At 35.0% G+C, this 18,743-nt stretch overlaps 2 protein-coding genes and 1 long non-coding RNA gene across 4 annotated transcripts; all 3 read left to right on the forward strand.

Moving 5' to 3' along the window:
- The first annotated feature begins 257 nt into the window (after positions 1-257).
- On the forward strand, positions 258-6,438 carry LOC138335956 (uncharacterized). The gene is made up of 2 exons (XM_069285173.1): positions 258-1,396; positions 3,696-6,438. The coding sequence occupies exons 1-2, from the start codon at positions 841-843 to the stop codon at positions 4,748-4,750; spliced, it is 1,611 nt and encodes a 536-aa protein (XP_069141274.1). The 5' UTR covers positions 258-840; the 3' UTR covers positions 4,751-6,438.
- Positions 6,439-7,941: 1,503 nt separating this feature from the next.
- On the forward strand, positions 7,942-14,615 carry LOC138336389 (uncharacterized). Of its 2 annotated transcripts, XM_069285872.1 has the most exons (11): positions 7,942-8,045; positions 9,666-9,687; positions 9,902-10,006; positions 10,485-10,580; positions 11,209-11,256; positions 11,675-11,809; positions 12,395-12,517; positions 12,838-12,872; positions 13,464-13,568; positions 14,176-14,279; positions 14,564-14,615. In XM_069285872.1, exons 1-9 carry the CDS (start codon positions 7,977-7,979, stop codon positions 13,464-13,466), a joined length of 636 nt encoding a protein of 211 aa, XP_069141973.1. In that variant the 5' UTR covers positions 7,942-7,976; the 3' UTR covers positions 13,467-13,568; positions 14,176-14,279; positions 14,564-14,615. The 2 variants fall into 2 exon arrangements, with proteins under 2 accessions (XP_069141973.1, XP_069141972.1); XM_069285871.1 differs by lacking the exons at positions 13,464-13,568; positions 14,176-14,279; positions 14,564-14,615 and having other exon boundaries at positions 12,838-13,119.
- A 44-nt stretch (positions 14,616-14,659) lies between these two features.
- LOC138336391 (uncharacterized) lies at positions 14,660-15,491 on the forward strand. Its single transcript, XR_011210421.1, has 3 exons — positions 14,660-14,869; positions 15,023-15,142; positions 15,457-15,491. It is a non-coding gene; the product is annotated as an uncharacterized lncRNA (long non-coding RNA).
- Positions 15,492-18,743: the final 3,252 nt, after the last annotated feature.

Raw genomic sequence — 18,743 nt, forward strand, 5'->3', positions numbered from 1 at the left:
AATATAGATTGCGAGGGCTGTTCATAATGGTAAAAAGCACTCAATATTTGAAATTTGCCAAGGAGATATTATGAATTACATTACGTTTATTCATCATATTCGTCGTCTTGGTTACAAATAATTGTCTATGGGCATTCATAATCCGAAACACGGGTATAATTGCTGGATTCTATTTAATGATAATTTAATGTGTAAGATTAAATTTTGGTTTATACATAACGTTTGTTTAGCTCTGTCATCTACAATATATAATCTTTTAAGTTTGTGTGCATGTATCAATGCATGTATTTCTTTTTATATTTAGTTTTTGTACGTTCGGTATGAAGAGCGATCAGGTCTTTGTTTTGATTTATTTATATGCTAATGAGTCTAGAGTATTTATGTTGACCAATCAGCATTAGGCTCTAGAGGGGGATGTGAGTATTGGATGACGTCATTCAGATTTTTGCCTCCAGCTCTTGTGGTCAGTCTGATCTATCGTCGTATTATTTCTCATTAATTACTCTCAATTTATAGACGATCGTTTCTACAACTACTACGTGATTATCAACTGTGTTCAATGTGCTTTGCTCTTTAGACTGAATTGTGTTTTAAATGGACAATTACGATGCCAGAGAACTTCATCTAGCTGTGGAGTAATTTCCTTTGTTCGCTACGAACTTTGTTCAAGACCTATTCTATTCTGGATCGTTCGCTTGGATCCTCCGATTTTACGAACTAACATGGCTGTGTTCAGAATCGTAAACTGCCTCCTATAAACTAATCGGCCTTGTATGCCTAGATTTGACGCACTTCCTAGTTCAAGGACCTTTGGCTTTGTGTTTACGTTTTTCGAACATCATGGCGCCCAAGCGTGGACAGAGAAAATCAAGACCAACTCCGTATGATCCCGAGTTGTATGAAAACTGGACTATAGCTAGATTGAAGGCAGAGCTTTCGCGACGCAATATATCTTTCTCAAGTGGAGAGAAACGAATGGCTCTTGTACGAAAAATCAAATCTGCAATGACACAAGCGGCCCCGAGAGGTGCGGTATCCCATGATACCCCGGAGCCAACCCACAATGCTTCGCTCCAAGATGGCCGCCAAACAGGAAATGAATTACAGAGTAGAATGCTCGAAACTATTACTACCTTGGCCGAAAGTGTATCCACTCTCCAAGATGCTTATACGCGCATCGAACAGAAACTTTCTAATGTTACTATGGATCGCAGACCTAGTTCTAGCCAACCAGCTTCCTTTGAACGTAACATGGACTTACCTGTTCCTAGCGGTAGCATTGATTTGACAGTCTCTCGCGATCGGCATGAACATTCGCGTCAAGAATCGGCAGAGGAATACAGCTTAGATTCAGCATACCGCCAGATGAATGCAGACAGCATCAACAATACGGCAGGTGAGATTGCTAAGCGTTCGAGATTCGGTTACGTTTCTGAGTCCTTGCCTTTGGTAGAGACTGTGTCTCCAGCAATTCGTAAACAAATCATTACCGGTCGGGATGTAAATCTCGCAGCTCTTCTTATTCCATATTACAATGGCCAGAGCGATATGAACAATTGTAGCCCTGACAAGCAAGATGCGAGGCTTAGTAGAACTCTGACTCTAAACGAATTTATTCTAGCGTTTGGTGTTTATAAACAAGTGATGTGTACCGTACACCCTCACAGGCGTGTCGAGCTGGACCTTTATGAACGCGACATAGTTGACATGGGTACCAAATACAACTCTGGTTTCTACGAGTATCATCGGCAATTCTCCTTGAGGGCCGCTTCGCACTTGTTGTACAACAATAAGAAAATTGACTGGTCTGTACGGGACAATACTTTATTTTGCAATATATTTGCTAATCAAATGCCAATAGCCTGCGGTATGTGTGGCAGCACTTTGCACACTACTAATTTCTGCCCCTCATCTGCCCAGGATAGAAAACAGCAGAGCACTTATGGTCAACCATCTAGTCATCAGAAAAATACCAAATCTTCCACTACAACCGATTCCAAAGGTCGACCTCGAGTTTTGCATGACGGTAAAGAAATATGCAATAATTTCAACGGGAATTTCGGTTGCTCATCCAACTTCTGCCAGTTTAGCCACGTGTGTCTAGTGTGCAAGGAGAACCACTCAAAATACATTTGCCCTTTAGAAAGTCGCCAAGGTCAAAAGAAGAAGAAATAGCACAAGTTTCAGTTTCGACGCCTATCAATATTAACGCGTTGCAGGATGAATTAAAGCTCCACCCAGACAAGAATTTCGTCAAACATCTTATCCATGGATTAACGCATGGTTTCGACACCGGACTTCAATTTTTACCAAAATTTTCCATTATTTGTAAAAACTTAAAGTCAGCGTTAAATGACCCCTGCAGTGTTTCAGCTTTAGTGGAAAAGGAAGTAGAGAAAGGTTATCTTATTGGCCCTTTTGACAAGATTCCCTTTCGGGATTATAGAATAAATCCGATCGGTTTGGCAGAACACAAGTACTCTAAAAAGAAACGTCTCATCGTCGATCTATCCGCGCCACATCAAGATGTCGATAATCCCAGTTTAAATAGTTTGATAGACAAAATCACTTGTTCGTTAAAATATGTGACTATCGATGATGCTATACACATTATCAAACGCTGTGGCGTGGGGGCGTGGCTTATGAAAACTGATATTACAGATGCCTTCAAACTCTTACCTATTCACCCGTCCCTATGGCCATATCATGGCGTTATGTGGAAAGACAAGTTTTATTTCTTCACTCGGCTCGTGTTTGGTAGTCGTTCTAGCCCAAAATTGTTTGACTGTCTTTCTCGTGCGGTGTGTTGGATAGCTAAAAACAACTACAATATCAACAACATCTTACACTTGTTAGATGACTTTTTAGTTATTGAACCTACTACCACCAATGCTACAGCAACTATGGAACGCTTTATGTCTGTTTTCAAGAATCTTAATATTCCTATCGGCGCTCACAAGACAGTAGGTCCGTGCACGTCACTTGAATACCTTGGTGTCTACTTAGACTCTCGTTCTTGTGAATCACGCCTTCCGTACGAAAAAATTCAACGTATCATCGAATTTGTTGATGATTTCAAACACAAGAAATCTTGTACTAAACGTGAACTTTTAAGTCTTTTAGGTCACATGAATTTCGCGTGTCGTTGTATCAAGCCCGGTCGATCATTCGTTTCTCATCTCATCACTCTTTCTACAACTGTGCGTGAATTACACTTCCGTGTGAAACTTAACATTGAATGTCGATCCGATTTACACATGTGGTCTCAATTTCTCAAAGGATGGAATGGCGTATCTTTCTTTCTGGACGATCATATCACTACAGCCGCCGATCTTCATCTGTATACAGACGCTACTCGTGAGGCATTTGGTGGGATTTATGTAAATAAGTGGTTTCAGGGTATTTTCCCTGACGAGCTAAAAGCAGGGGACACGTCTATGGCCCTTTTCGAACTTTACCCTATTGTAATGGCATGTGTGTTATGGGGTCATCAATGGGGTCAAAAGCGCATTCTCTTTCATTGTGATAATGAGGCTACTGTAGAAATTATCACCAAAGGGAGGTCTAAAGTGTGTAGCATCATGAGACTTGTTCGTAAACTTACTTTCCATGCTGCTTTACATAACTTTGTGCTTCATGCTGTTCATATACCTGGTAAAAGTAATAATATCGCGGATGCTATCTCTCGCTTCCAGATGTCCAGATTCCGGAGGCTGGCTCCACAGGCAGATATACTTCCGGTTCCATGTCTACCAGCTACGTCCCTGATGATGAACTAATCGGTGCAGTGGATTGTCTGTGGGAGGCTGCTCTAAGTGACAAGACTCAGGCTACGTATAAGTCTGGTTTAAACTGTTTTTTAACATTCGTGTTGATGCGAGGTATTCAGTGTGCCTCGAATTCCCTACCTGATATCAACGAAGATCTCCTTATCTTATTCGTGACTCACTGTCATCAGGCCTTGCAGTTTAAGTTTGACACTATTAAAGCTTATCTTGCAGGCATTCGGTATCACTATATCAAGAACAATCTCGGTGATCCACTTGGTAATACGCTTAGATTACATTACATTTTGCGAGGGATCAAGAAAACACAGGCTACTGTAACTATTAAGAGACTACCTATCACTTTTAAACTGCTGCAGCACATGTGTTTTACCCTTACCAGTCCTCTAGGAGTCTTTACTCCCATGTTAGATTTAATGTTAAGTTCTATTTTTCTTACCGCTTTTTACGGTTTTCTGCGATGTGGAGAGTTCACCTGTAGACAGACTAGCGATTCACATTTTATACGTTTGTGTGACATTAATGTGTTCAAAGATTTGTCTCAATTTACGTTGTTTTTACGTATATCTAAAACAGATCCATTTGGTAAGGGTGTGTATATAAACATTTTTGCGAACAACTTGCTATACCCTGTGAGAACTATGGTTCAATATTTAGAAATGCGTCGCTCTCAAGGGGCTACTTCTATGTCCCCCTTATTTGTTAATGATTTTGTTTCTTACAAACCTTTGATGCGTCACACTTTTATTGGTTTTCTTAAAGACCTCTTGTCTCGCATAGGTTTGAATAATCTAGACTACAATGGTCATTCTTTCAGGATTGGAGCGGCGACTTCAGCAGCGGCTGCTGGTGTTCAAGACCATGTGATTCAAACTTTGGGTCGATGGTCTTCTGACTGTTTTACTAGATATATACATACTGATCCTAAAACCATTCATACGGCACAATTAGACATGTCCGTTTAAATTTATCTATATATATATCTTGCTATATCTTTTTATATTGGGGGCACTCACTCGCAATAATCTTACTCATTCCTTTTTGGCTTTAAATTCTCGGGGAATTTTCCCCCAATAGAATTTTTATTCTCTTATATATACTTTTTTATATGATTTATACTGAAAAAACAAATTTTAGTTTGTTTTGTATATATATGTAGCTTTATAAGAGGTTAAACTTCTCCTGCACAAGTCAAAGCGCTTCTCATGAGTGACTGTCATTTTAACTCAGAGTCAAGGGCTTTCTTTAGCTGCTTTTGGGAGTCAAGTTTGTCCTGGTCAAACTTCTTCATGTTGAGTCAAGTCGCTTCTCATGATTCGCTTCGATTCAGAGTCAAGGGTCTTCTCAGCAACTTACAGAAGTCAAGTTTGCTCCAAAAATTTAGCCACCAGCTACTAAATTCTTAAGGCTTGTCTGCTTCTCTTTCCTACTGAGTCAAGCGGTTCTTGTATGTCGTTCTGCTTCTCTTTTCCTACAGAGTCAAGCAGTTTTGTGTATATTGTTAGTTGTGAGTGAGTAGCCCCTGTTACGCCAAAGATTTGTTTTATGGTTTCTGATAACCATTCAATCCATCAATAAACAGTCAACATCCTTTCCTGTTTTGAGTTATGTATAAAATGATAATTTAATGTGTAAGATTAAATTTTGGTTTATACATAACGTTTGTTTAGCTCTGTCATCTACAATATATAATCTTTTAAGTATGTGTGCATGTATCTATGCGTGTATTTCGTTTTATATTTAGTTTTTGTACGTTCGGTATGAAGAGCGATCAGGTCTTTGTTTTGATTTATTTATATGCTAATGAGTCTAGAGTATTTATGTTGACCAATCAGCATTAGGCTCTAGAGGGGGATGTGAGTATTGGATGACGTCATTCAGATTTTTGCCTCCAGCTCTTGTGGTCAGTCTGATCTATCGTCGTACCCACCCTCCGTCCCCAGCTACACCTGTTGTTTTTATTTGTACTAGTTTATTATTTTGTTTGTTTTAGTTTGATCTGTATATATGTTGCTTTAATATAGTGTTAATTGCTATTATTGTTTTCTTTTCAGTTTAATTGGGCTACTCACTTACTGATTAGGTATACTCATCACTAGGCTTAAGGCTTTAAATTCTCGGGGAATTTTCCCCCAATAGAATTTTTATTCTCTTATATATACTTTTTTATATGATTTATACTGAAAAAACAAATTTTAGTTTGTTTTGTATATATATGTAGCTTTATAAGAGGTTAAACTTCTCCTGCACAAGTCAAAGCGCTTCTCATGAGTGACTGTCATTTTAACTCAGAGTCAAGGGCTTTCTTTAGCTGCTTTTGGGAGTCAAGTTTGTCCTGGTCAAACTTCTTCATGTTGAGTCAAGTCGCTTCTCATGATTCGCTTCGATTCAGAGTCAAGGGTCTTCTCAGCAACTTACAGAAGTCAAGTTTGCTCCAAAAATTTAGCCACCAGCTACTAAATTCTTAAGGCTTGTCTGCTTCTCTTTCCTACTGAGTCAAGCGGTTCTTGTATGTCGTTCTGCTTCTCTTTTCCTACAGAGTCAAGCAGTTTTGTGTATATTGTTAGTTGTGAGTGAGTAGCCCCTGTTACGCCAAAGATTTGTTTTATGGTTTCTGATAACCATTCAATCCATCAATAAACAGTCAACATCCTTTCCTGTTTTGAGTTATGTATAAATAAGTACGTCAATGATTCTATATAACATGATTACAATAACGATGTAAACTATCCCCTTAACTTCTATGCTAACGATAGCTCTTTGCATATATTTCTATAAGAAGTGAAGTTTTGACTTGAAACTGGTTATTTTAAAGTATTTATTTTAAATTAAAAACGGAATGCTGTATCTACAAGTTAGATAAAACATTTTACCTATATTCTACTCAAAAGAAGTGAACTCTGCATTTTAAACATTGCCCTTTATGACAATAAAATACTACACACTTTCTTTTACTTGCTTAAAGTGGAAACAAATAGGGTCGGGGTAAAATATTAGGTTCGATCGGGTACCCCTAAACAAACATTTTTTTTGCCTCATCATAATTCTTTTACACCTGTGTTGTGATTAAACAAATGTGGTCCAGTTGTCAAGTAATGAACAAAGTCTGAATTTTTCTATGGAAACCCAGGCTTTTTCCCTTATCGTAAATCTCATATATCCTTAAATAATTGCCTCTGATGTAAACGAAAATATATAAACAGTATGTTAAACGCTCACAATCATGTACAATTTTCTCTTAAAAGAGAGAAATGTTTTCTCTATTTCATTTAATCATGATATCGACACAGCATCAATACATGGAACTATTGATAAAACCTGACGTCACAGTGCGTGTGTCTCCTTGGTGTCACAGCATTGATAGAATTGATTACAAAACTACAGACATAGCACGCACAAAATGCCATCTGTTCGGTAAAATAAAACATGATACTCGTAACATTTTCTTTGGATTTTTAGAAAACAGACAACCCAATGTTTTTCGACATTTATCCTCTTTACCGAGTGTCCTTTTTTCCTTTTGCAGTTGCCAGATACTTGCAAGTGCGTCTGTGGCACTCCGTGTACAACTTATAAAATATGGTATGTTCGTTAATAAACATACCTGATAATGAGTCAAATAAAATAGAAATGAATAGTCCAGTCAATCAAGGACATCATTCAAGAAAACGTTTCCTATTCATAGCAACAGAACACAAAGAGTTAAACCCCTTCTATAAACAGGCGTCATGCTTAAAGTCCGAACAATACAATCGTGTAACAACGAAATGCTTAGCTAGCATCAATAATCTTTACCCAGCTATGGACTTAATATTCTATCTTCGGCACCATTCAAAGATTAATTATAATCTTTATGCTTGACAAATATTAATCTAATTGCTTCTAGAAGACGATATAACCTATGTAAATTGACAAAGACGTATGTGTTATACAAAGACCTAAACCAATATATACATAGTGATAAAGACCATCGTATCATTCTGTATCGGTCCACTAAGTTAAAAATGTGTTTTTGTTAATCAGTCCTCTGGACTACAAAAGACTATTTGATCGTGACAAAATATACCTAAATACTTAAATCCGCTAAGATAACTTTCCAAATGTCGTTAAATCCCTCCTCACGAAATTTATCATATAAAACTGACCACTATGAGACCCTGGGTATCAGACTGGGGATTTGATCAAACCAAGATGAAGATTTTTGTCGCAGTGCTGGCAGTGATCTGCCTTTGCAATGCCAAGTCATTTAACAAAAGATTGGTGAGTATTTTTTTCTATTTTTTAAGTTAACATGTAAAACATAGAAGAGAGAAAACAGAACAGATTCAAAATTTAAATAATACTGAATTAAATAATACAGAAACTAAATGTTATATAATTATGTAGACACATTTCATGGTGACTTCTGAATTTCATTTACTATGTATGTTAGTACTGTAAACGTGGACTTTTTCGCGAATGCTTAATTTCGCGATTTGTATGCATGCAGCTTTCGCGGTGTTGTTATTTCCCGCACATATACACTTTTAGACATTTAATAACAAAGTTACTTCATTTACAAAATACTACGCGCGGGGGAGATTTTCGCGATTAAGTAGCCTTCTCGCAATTAGCGTAAATTTTCACCTCGTAAAACTTCCCACGTCTACAGCATTCAATTCTTGTTTGTTTAGCCATTTTTTGTATTGTACTTACTATAACGATATGGACCTTAAAAAGCATGTCACGGTACAATTACTGGGTAGAAAATAAACAATCAATCAAAACATAGCTAATTATACTACGTCAAGTATAAAATCACGATAAAAATTAAATAAAGATTCAATTCTTATTAATAAAATAATACTATTTTAGTATTTAGTATGTAAATTGATTAATGACCTAGATCATTTCGAACCATATAAACTGACTCATAATAATGTGGCACGATGCAGTATCATTTCGATAAAATATCATAATATTGAAAAATAATTAAAAGAAATAAATATAAGATAGACAGTATAAAATGTTCGCTTATGTGCATGTTTATATCTTCTAGTATAGTTTAAGAAAGCCATTTATTATTAATTAAATGCATTATCTTATTTCGAAACCGTTTGTTGAACGCTTGACTTCCATCAAAATTGACTTTTTAATATTTTTTTAAAATGAATAGATATATTGAATTATCTTCTGGAAGTGTGAATATCTATTCTATAATGTTTTATTATTACCATTATCAGTCTATAAATTATATCTTTTCATGTACTTTGAACATAGCATATCTACCTAATAACGTCCTGATATCGTGAACTTATTCATCACATAATATGAGTATAAAGATATAACTATATTCACTTAAAGATGCTCCACCGCCGACAAATGCTATTTTTTCACTACCAAAACAAAGCAGACGATTTAGTATTTTTCCTCAGTTACAAAAGTTACTTCCTTTACACTATTACCACCATTGAAAAGTTTGAGCCTCTAATTTTACTTCAAGTTAAAAATAGGAAAAATAATTAATTGCATCCCGAAAACATTCCATGGCACTATATCCTATATGGAATGAAGAACTGATTGCGCATACACCAAAAGCAAAACAGATTATTTCTATATCATTTTTTGTGTCAATTAGACATATATAATACACGATTAAACACCAATTATTGTTCAAATAATGAATATCATTTATGCTCTGTCGGCGGTGGAGCATCTTTAAATATATTGATAGATTTGGTGAATAATTTTATGTATGTATTATCAGGATTGTCAGAATATTTTCATTTACAAAGTAAAATGTGTGTGACATAAATTGAGATTTGTCACAAACACAAGAAACTCCATGGAATTTTAAAATGTATGTTTGTATTCTAAATAAATTTGTTTTCTTTTTAATAGGATAGACAAGACGTGGAAGACTGTAAGTTATAAATAATCAATTATTGTTTCTATTGACATTTTTATTACTTAATCAATTGATCATGTCAAATTAAGAAAAATAAAGAAAAGAATTGAAAAAAACCGTTAACAAGATCTGAAAAAAAAAATTTAAAAAAAAAATTAAAAGCAAATGTCATAAGAATTGTTGGACTACCGCAACTTTGTTATAAAAAACCTATATTCTCAATATTCAGACCTGAAAGATAAAAGCCCTGGTGAAATCAGGAAAGCTCTTGGAGAGGCAAAAGGCTTTATTGATGGAGTCCTCGAAGAAGGCAAGAAAGTATTGCAAGCAGGAGGTACGTATACATTTTAACATATCGGGGAACCATTTATATATTAAATGCATTTCACGAACGAGTAAAGCATTTTTTCTTTTTGTAAACACGTCTACATTGAATAATTTTGGTGGAAAATGAAGGAAATAAGGCCTCGATTTCTAGAAACAAAATTTTGTTTCGAGATATCATGGTCATGTTTTGATTGCTGTTGCATTGGTTTTTGAGATTAATTCATTTATCGCACAAGTGTAAGTTACACTCATACAGATGTAACGTAAAACAATGAAACAGGCAACTTATATTCCGAAATTAAGCGAATACTTCGTTACAAGTAATGATTTAGTATTTGTTTTTAACAGTTTAGGAAATGAGGCAACATTTGATTTATTTGAGACGATGTTGATTAAACAACATTCAATAGCATGAAATCAAGTATGGAATGTGTCGACAGCGTTTTCAGTCTAACTGGAACTAACTAAAACATTGTCACTTTTAGATCTGTTCAATGACGACTTGGAACCCATCCCTGCTGTGGCTGAGGCTGTTGAGTTCCTGAAGAATGACGTCAGCCCTCTGTTAGCTAATCTCCCACGTGAGTTGTTTGAATTATCAATACCAAAAAATGCAGAAAAAAAATAAGGTTTTTTTGTATCTCATATCAAGCTTTATCGTTATACAATTTTATTATATTAGGAATGACGGAATGATACCGCAGACCTTTGATTGGTTTGAATTTCATTTTGTTAATATTCGCTTTGTATTCTTGGAAATGCTCGAAAATAAAATATCTTATACTGGAAATGCCTGATGCCCAATTTATTTCAAAAGTATTGCCAAATTTTAACATTCTTCATAAAAGTAAACTACTGCCAAAGCCATACTTCTAACGGAATTGAATCATCGTACGAAAAGTCCTCTTATTAAAATCATTACTCATTATTACAGTATAAGAAATAGAAGCACTAGTGTCACTGAACTTCTTAGCTATATTTCTGCCAAAGGTAATGGGAGGGTATAAACGAGGGTATCAGAAAGTCAAATGATGGTAATATTATTACAAACATTTTTCGATATTGAAATGCATATCAAGTTCTAGCTCTTCTGATTTCCATATCCGAAATTTTGCTATTGTAAATCTTTTTACCCGTTGTAAATCCATTTTTTTCAATCGAATTGATATCAATAAAAAAAAAATAGAAAAAATATCATTTTGTTTCCAGCACTTCCAGAGGCAGAAAAAATGCATTTCTTGGATGATTGTATCGAAGGTAAGGATCTAATAAAGCAGAAAATGAATATTGATGTATTCCAAGTACATACGAAAGATTGTTAACGTTTACAGTTCAGTGGTTGCAAGTATTCGTGTATTATTACCATTACGTAACAATCGTTTGATAAAGTTCAAAAGTGAATTTATCTTTAAGAAAATTAATGCAATTAATTTCATATTTAAAAGCATTTAAAGACATTTCACTAGTGCATTTATCATATTTGCAAGCAAGAGCTCATTACTATTTCATTGACAAAATATATTTACATAACATAAATGCGTGCATAATTTGTTTATTGTATATAGTGCTTTGTATGTCAGCATAATGTAATTTATTGAGATAAATATGGTTTTATTAATGTTTTTCATATAAATTATATCATATCTTAAAAGCAGATGTTAATTGATGTGTTTAGTTGGCAAGAAAACAGACTTCGGTGCCATGGCCAGTGACAAGGATCGCCTGAACGCATTTACTCGTCAAGTCTTCATCTGCGCTGGATCTGGACTGAAAATCGTTTCAAGAAATCTTGATTTGTCAAGTGTAGATGGTCAGTACAAGAACATTATTATCTTAATTTCCATGAATAATTTTAATAATAATACGATATATAGCTTGGCGTATTTGCAGATGATGTCCGTTTTTTAAAATTAATATTTCAATATTTGACTTACAAAATGTATATATATATATATATATTAAGAAAGAAATATATCAACACGGCATTCCTTTTCGCTAACGTTTTCAGGCCTTTCAGGCCATCTTCAGTCGATTGTTTATTTACTTTAGCTTAGATACAAGATGACGTCATCTTTAAATAAGTAAATAAACAATCGCCTGAAGATGGCCTGAAAGGCCTGAAAACGTTAGCAAAAAGGAATGCCGTGTTGATATATATTTTTTCTTAATATCTACTCATGCACAACGTCTTTTAAAAGTTTAAGTATATATATATGTATATATATGGAATATTATTTACTCAAAAAGACTTTAAAATATTGCGTTTAATTCCCAAATCATTGCAAGAAAAAATCTAATTGGACTCGCACATGATATAACACCATCTTTATACAATGCATGTTCTATTTGCTAAATATGAAGATGAGTTTATCACTAATCGATTTGTGTATTGCAGATGCCGATCTGTCGCTTGGAGGTGCTCTGGCTACTCGTCTGGATATCCTCGAAGCCGTTGCAATTGAAATGGGACATCTGGCTAAATTCGTTCTTGAATTTGTTGCAAAGGCTGAGAACGGAAGTACGTTTTCTTCTATTGATGTATATTTCTAGTTAAAAGTAAAATGAATGTTTAAATAATCGTATTAAAGAACAAGACATACATTATTTTCCCCATTATTTTCCTATTAATGTAATCTATGTAATCAAATACATGGTATACTTCTGTGTGACACAATGACACAATGACTATGTTTTATTTATAGATGTATTTCATTGTAAAGCAAAATGAATATCAGAAGATACGACGATTAGTTAATATTTATACATGTATACTGAAATTAATTCACATTAAATACAACAGATAATTTTCCATCTAATAAAACATTCTTATTTTAACAGATTTGGACTTCAATTTCGATAAGCGTTCACCTTCGGTAAGTTGTAAAATAAAATTAGAATGTAAAATTGACATAGGTATTTTCAAATATATTGTAACTAATAGAGTCTGAACAAAATTAAAAAAGAATAATAGAATAAAAAAAATAAAACTTTTGAAGATCAAGGGTACGCATCCCGTTCTGAATATTTTTACGTTTATATCATATAATATCGTACAACGGTTTATGTTTATATTGCATGGTATATCGATGATTTGTGTTTCCTCTGTTTGTAGTCAAAGGAAGAGTTTCTTACAAAGTTAGTATGTTACATAATTATAAAATTTGCACAGTTAACAGTAAATTGACATTTGTCTGTGAATCCGTCATTGATCTCTTTAAATGTTATTGAAAAATAATGATTTCCTAAATTTCAAATGAATCAATTATATCAATTAATGTACATATGGAATTCTTATATTAATTAGATTAAAACAAAAATCTGTTAAAACAGTTTATGGAGCAAGGTGATAGTGTGTGCTTTAACAAATGCAGTGCTTAGTCATATTTACTACGACACGTACATAATGTAACTGAAACACTTAGTATTGAGTATACGAACAAATTGAACATTTTCACTGTTCCCAGTGATTGAAAACGCCAGCCCAGTAGAGATCCGTGAAGGCGCAGCAGAAATAGAAGACGCTTTGGAAGACGCCATTCAAATAATTGAACAAATGGCTGAACTTGACGGTAATTACAATATCATAACATATGTTTGTGTAATCTCGCCCAATCTTCCCTTGATTGAGCTGAATCGCGATATCTCAATCGGTTAAAGCAGTTTATTTATATTTTATAAAACACCTTTAATGCAGCTTATAATAACTGTCTTCAAGTTTACAATGTATGCCACAATTTTATCAGACAACCAATATATTAAATAATGTCTTTAAAGGTTCTCCACCGCTGACAATTGGTATTTTTTCACTATTAAAAACGGGAGCAGACGATTTAGTTCTTTTCTTCAGCTACACAAGTTACTTAATTTACACCATTACCACCAATGAAAGTTTGAGCTTCAAGTTAAAAATATTACAAAATAATTAATTGCAACCCGAAAAAAACCGTGGCACTATATCCTATCCTCTATGGAATGAAGTACTGATTGTGCATACACCAAAGGCAAAATAAATTACTTTGAATTATTTTTTGTGTTAATTAGCCATATATATACATGGTTAAACACCAATTATTGTTTTAATGATGAATGTCATTTATGCTCTGCCGGCCGTTGAGTATCTTTAAACCAGAGAAATACAAACTTTATTTCTGACCATTCAGTGCTTTTTTCATTAAGGAGTTATTGGTGATGATCTGAAGCCAACCGCTGAGTTCCAAGCCCTTGAAAAAGCTTTGGATAGGATGAAAAGAAGGAAAAGGAATTCATGGATAAACTTCCAGGTACATTAATGTCATTTTTTTAATTATAATAACCGATTATAATCTAAATAAAAATATATCACTTTCTATGATTAAATCTTTATTGGCTTTTTTGTTAAATTATGAAAAGAAAGAAATTATATAAAATTTCCATTAATAGTCTTAAACGTTTGCTTGTTAGTAGAATCGCCGAACATTATGCCCCGTGGAGCGTTGACCACGGCATTGTCACTGTTACATTATTTTTGTGTCGTTGTTCCTTATGTTCGTTACAGTAAATATGTTTTATTGGGTTTTTTTTTTAGCTTTGGATGACAAGAAACCATCACTTTTCCTGAAGGAATGCGAAGAAAAAGTGAGTATGAATTGAGAAAAAAAATAAAATATATGAATTCCATATCACAACTGCTTTGAAAGAAAACTTCTCTATCACGAAATAGCTAAATTTAAATATTGATTAATATTTCTGTTTGAAGCCGTAAAGAAAACCGATTTTGGTGTATTTACCAACCCTAAGGATTTCTTGAACGAGTTCTTCCGCCAGGTTTTAGTCTGTGGAGCGTCTGGACTCGAGGTTATGAAGGAGCTGGTTGATCTTGAAGATGTTGATGGTAAATACATACAACATTATTTCCAGTATAAAAACAAATAATCATCGTAAAATATCTTATTCGAATTCTTGTGAAAACAATAATACATAATTGTATTAGTATTGAAAATTATTCATTCTAATTATTTCACGATTTTTATCTTTTTTTCACCAGACGCTAGCTTGAACGTCGCCGGTCTGGCAGACAGATTAAAGAAATTGGAACAGGCAGCAATTGAGATGGGACATTTGGCAAAATGGTCCGAAGGATTTGTAAAACGTGCCATGCAAAATGGTAAGCTTGTGACGTAAACGTATTGCCATGGTCGATATCGTGAATAACATGTAACTGTCATGATACAACTTGCCATATGAGTTTGCAGCAAAGACAGTTTTGTTGTATTCTAAGTCTCACTTTCGAGACTCCTCTTTACGTTTAAGCTAATGTTTGCTGGTCATTAAGCATTCCATTATACCATTCGAACTTAAGAAAGCTTTTAAAAATCATAAACGACTTAAAAAGCTATATTATTTATATATTAGTATTCATATTCAAGATATGTTAAATATAAAAACATTAAACAGTTTTGTAAACTTCAAATATTGTAGCTCCATCGAAAAGAAAGTTTTTGGGGACAAGAAAGGACCAAAACCAACTGGAGGACCCAATGCGTACACCAAGGGACCCGAGCCAACTTGGTATTTTGACGTAGATGACGAAGACAGAAAGTTTGGAGGAAAGAAAGGACCCAAGCCTACTGGAGGACCAATGCGTACAAAGGGACCCAAGCCAACAGGAGGACCAAAACCAACTTGGTTTTGACATAGATGAAGAAGATAGAAAGTTTGGGGGAAAGAAAAGGTCCAAGCCTACTGGAGGACCAATTGCGTAACCAAGGGGCCAAAGCCAACTGGAGGACCCAAGCCAACATGGTTTGACATAGATGATGAAGATAGAAAGTTTGGAGGAAAGAAAGGACCAAGCCTACGGAGGACCAATGCGTACCAAGGGGCCAAAGCCAACTGGAGGACCCAGAAGCCAACATGGTTCGACATAGATGATGAAGATAGAAAGTTTGGAGGAAAGAAAGGACCCAAGCCTACTGGAGGACCAATGCGTACCAAGGGGCCAAAGCCAACTGGATGGACCCAAGCCAACATGTGTTTGACATAGATGATGAAGATAGAAAGTTTGGAGGAAAAGAAAGGACCCAAGCCTACTGGAGGACCAATGCGTTACCAAGGGGCCAAAGCCAACTGGAGGACCCAAGCCAACATGGTTCGACATAGATGATGAAGATAGAAAGTTTGGAGGAAAGAAAGGACCCAAGCCTACTGGAGGACCAATGCGTACCAAGGGGCCAAAGCCAACTGGAGGACCCAAGCCAACATGGTCGTTGACATAGATGATGAAGATAGAAAGTTTGGAGGAAAGAAAGGACCCAAGCCTACTGGAGGACCAATGCGTACCAGGGGCCAAAGCCAACGGGATGAGGACCCAAGCCAACATAGGTTTGACATAGATGATGGAAGATAGAAAGTTTGGAGGGGAAAGAAAGGACCCAAACCTACTGGAGGACCAATGCGATAACAACGGACCCAAACCAACTGGAGGACCCAAGCCAACATGGTTTGACATAGATAGATGAAGATAGGAAGTTTGGAGGAAAGAAAGGACCTAAAGCCAACTTAGGACCAAAACCGACAGGAGGATCAAAAAGGCCCACGACCCTCTAAGGCACCAAAGAATGACAGGAGGTCACTCATTCACCGTATCATGAGTGCTCTTAGGGATTGATTTGTAATGTCAGAATAACTACGGAATTGAAATCTCCAAAATCATGTATTTTGTTAATGTTTTCTTGTATTTGTAATTATAGTATGTTGCATTTTTTACTTGGTGTTTTTGTCACTTTTATTCTGATTTATACAGTGCGTATATCTGGTTACTTTCGCGGGTATGATGTTTTTGTGATTGCGCGGACCATTTCGTAATCATGAAAATGTTGATCCGTCGGTAATAATTGAGAAATGGGCCATTTTATACTGCCCTGAATGTCAGTCACGGAAAATTTCAAATCGCCAATTATCATTTTCTCATTTTGACCTCAAATTGCCAAAAATTTTGACCCCGGTGTAACTAGCTGGCTATTGGTATTTTAGTTTCTCTTGCGACAGTGGTGTCAATACTAAATAAAAGAATCTCAAACCCAAGAAGGTCGATCGAATATGGATTCCAGCGTTTTTGTCGGCAAACTCTTTACACTGTCAGAATGATTCATTTTACGTTGCCTTAAGCGATACCCCTATGTAAGCTACTTGGCCAATAGTAGATTCTTTTTAATATCGCTGACCTTGGTTGAGGAATAAGCTCATATTTTAGAGGTTTAGCTGTTTGCAGTGATTTACAAAGACGTCAATTTATGTAAGGATAAGTACTGTCCGACGGACAAATTACGCAGCCATGATCCACGACGCACGTCTCTCGAAATGTAATTAGAATAGGTCACCTGGAACACTTCTGTTATTAAACTGACGAATGATTAAGAAAAGACACCTTATACTGACAAAAAAGGACCTTTAATAAGTTATATTCACAAGGACATTCACAGACGAAAGCAATATGTTTTCCTATAATGCATCAGTAATCTTGACACTACTAATATTTATGGCGGGGTCCACGCAATAACACACAATACAAAATGATGATGACGTCACCTGGTATAACCGTAGATAATATTTGATGATGCCATGATATTATGACATCGAGACCGTACGTTCCTTTTCATTTATAGCACGAGAAAATAATATATCACATTGGAAACATTCTGAATACAATGCAAAGAACAAATCAGCTGGAGTATGCCGAAATCCAACAAGAGTAATCATTAATTCGGGATCACAGGTTAGAAACCCACTTTTGGACATTGCCATACATTGGCAGTTGGCCAGATATTGTCGATTTCCTCCAAAACACAAAACATGCAACATCTTGATATGACCTTCGGATGTTACAGAACGTTAAATGTTAAGATATAAAAGAAAACAAACTAATATATAATTTAAAAGAACATATAGATTATACTCCTACAGAATACAAAGAGTTAAGTAAGTCACCCTTGCTGAAAAGCGGAAAATCCTTAGTAGCTTGTGTAATAACCACATTGCATTTCCTAACCTAAAAATAAATATGTTTTACACTGTAACACAATTCAAACATATTCATAAATTTGTATTTACTAGTGTATGAGAGCTAAATCAATATTAATTCATTGCCTACATAGAAAACTTTAAAATTCTATAAATTAAATTAACAAATACTTTGAGATCTCACTCAACACCGTAAACAAAATGTCCCTATTTTAAGTCCTTGTTAAAGGTTCATGAAAATTATCTCAATCGTCCGTTAGAATGCAGATGAAGTTCTCTTCTTTTATGGTAAAATGATTAAGCAAATATTAATCTATTTAAATGATTGTCGTTATGTTTGTGTTAATTTTTTGTTTCCTTTTAAATAAGGTAATATTATTCAATGATGAGGTTATTTGAAATAAAAAAATCAAATCCATGGCTGAAGTAAAGTATTTCTGAATTCTTTATTGAAATTCAGATGTCTGCACTAATTACCAGATCTTAATCAAAGTACTGCAAGTACTGAAAGGGGTTGGGATTCAATTGTTTCCTCATATTTACAGAAGTGCTATAGTTCATTTGAATAACAGTTCGCTCACGGTTTTGGCACAGAGAAAGTCGCCAGTCTTTACATTACTTTTCATTTTTTAATCCCAAACCAAACAGTAGTTTAAAAGCTGCTTCACCCCTGGACCAATCGTAATTTTTCTTGATTAAATAAAACAGCTGCAGAGGAATTTATAATTTTGTCTTTTTTCAAAAGA

This window comes from Argopecten irradians, chromosome 12, assembly GCF_041381155.1.
Source record: "Argopecten irradians isolate NY chromosome 12, Ai_NY, whole genome shotgun sequence".
Lineage (NCBI taxonomy): Eukaryota > Metazoa > Mollusca > Bivalvia > Pectinida > Pectinidae > Argopecten > Argopecten irradians.

What these genes read in the sequence shown, in the direction of transcription:
- LOC138335956 (XM_069285173.1), top strand. Translation starts at nt 841, where the DNA reads ATGGCGCCCAAGCGTGGACAGAGAAAATCAAGACCAACTCCGTATGAT. An exon ending in CAGCATCAACAATACGGCAG is followed by an intron (nt 1,397 to 3,695) that starts GTGAGATTGCTA and finishes TCTCGCTTCCAG; the next exon opens with ATGTCCAGATTCCGGAGGCT.
- LOC138336389 (XM_069285871.1), top strand. Translation starts at nt 7,977, where the DNA reads ATGAAGATTTTTGTCGCAGTGCTGGCAGTGATCTGCCTTTGCAATGCC. An exon ending in TGATTTGTCAAGTGTAGATG is followed by an intron (nt 11,810 to 12,394) that starts GTCAGTACAAGA and finishes TGTGTATTGCAG; the next exon opens with ATGCCGATCTGTCGCTTGGA. An exon ending in TGCAAAGGCTGAGAACGGAA is followed by an intron (nt 12,518 to 12,837) that starts GTACGTTTTCTT and finishes TTATTTTAACAG; the next exon opens with ATTTGGACTTCAATTTCGAT.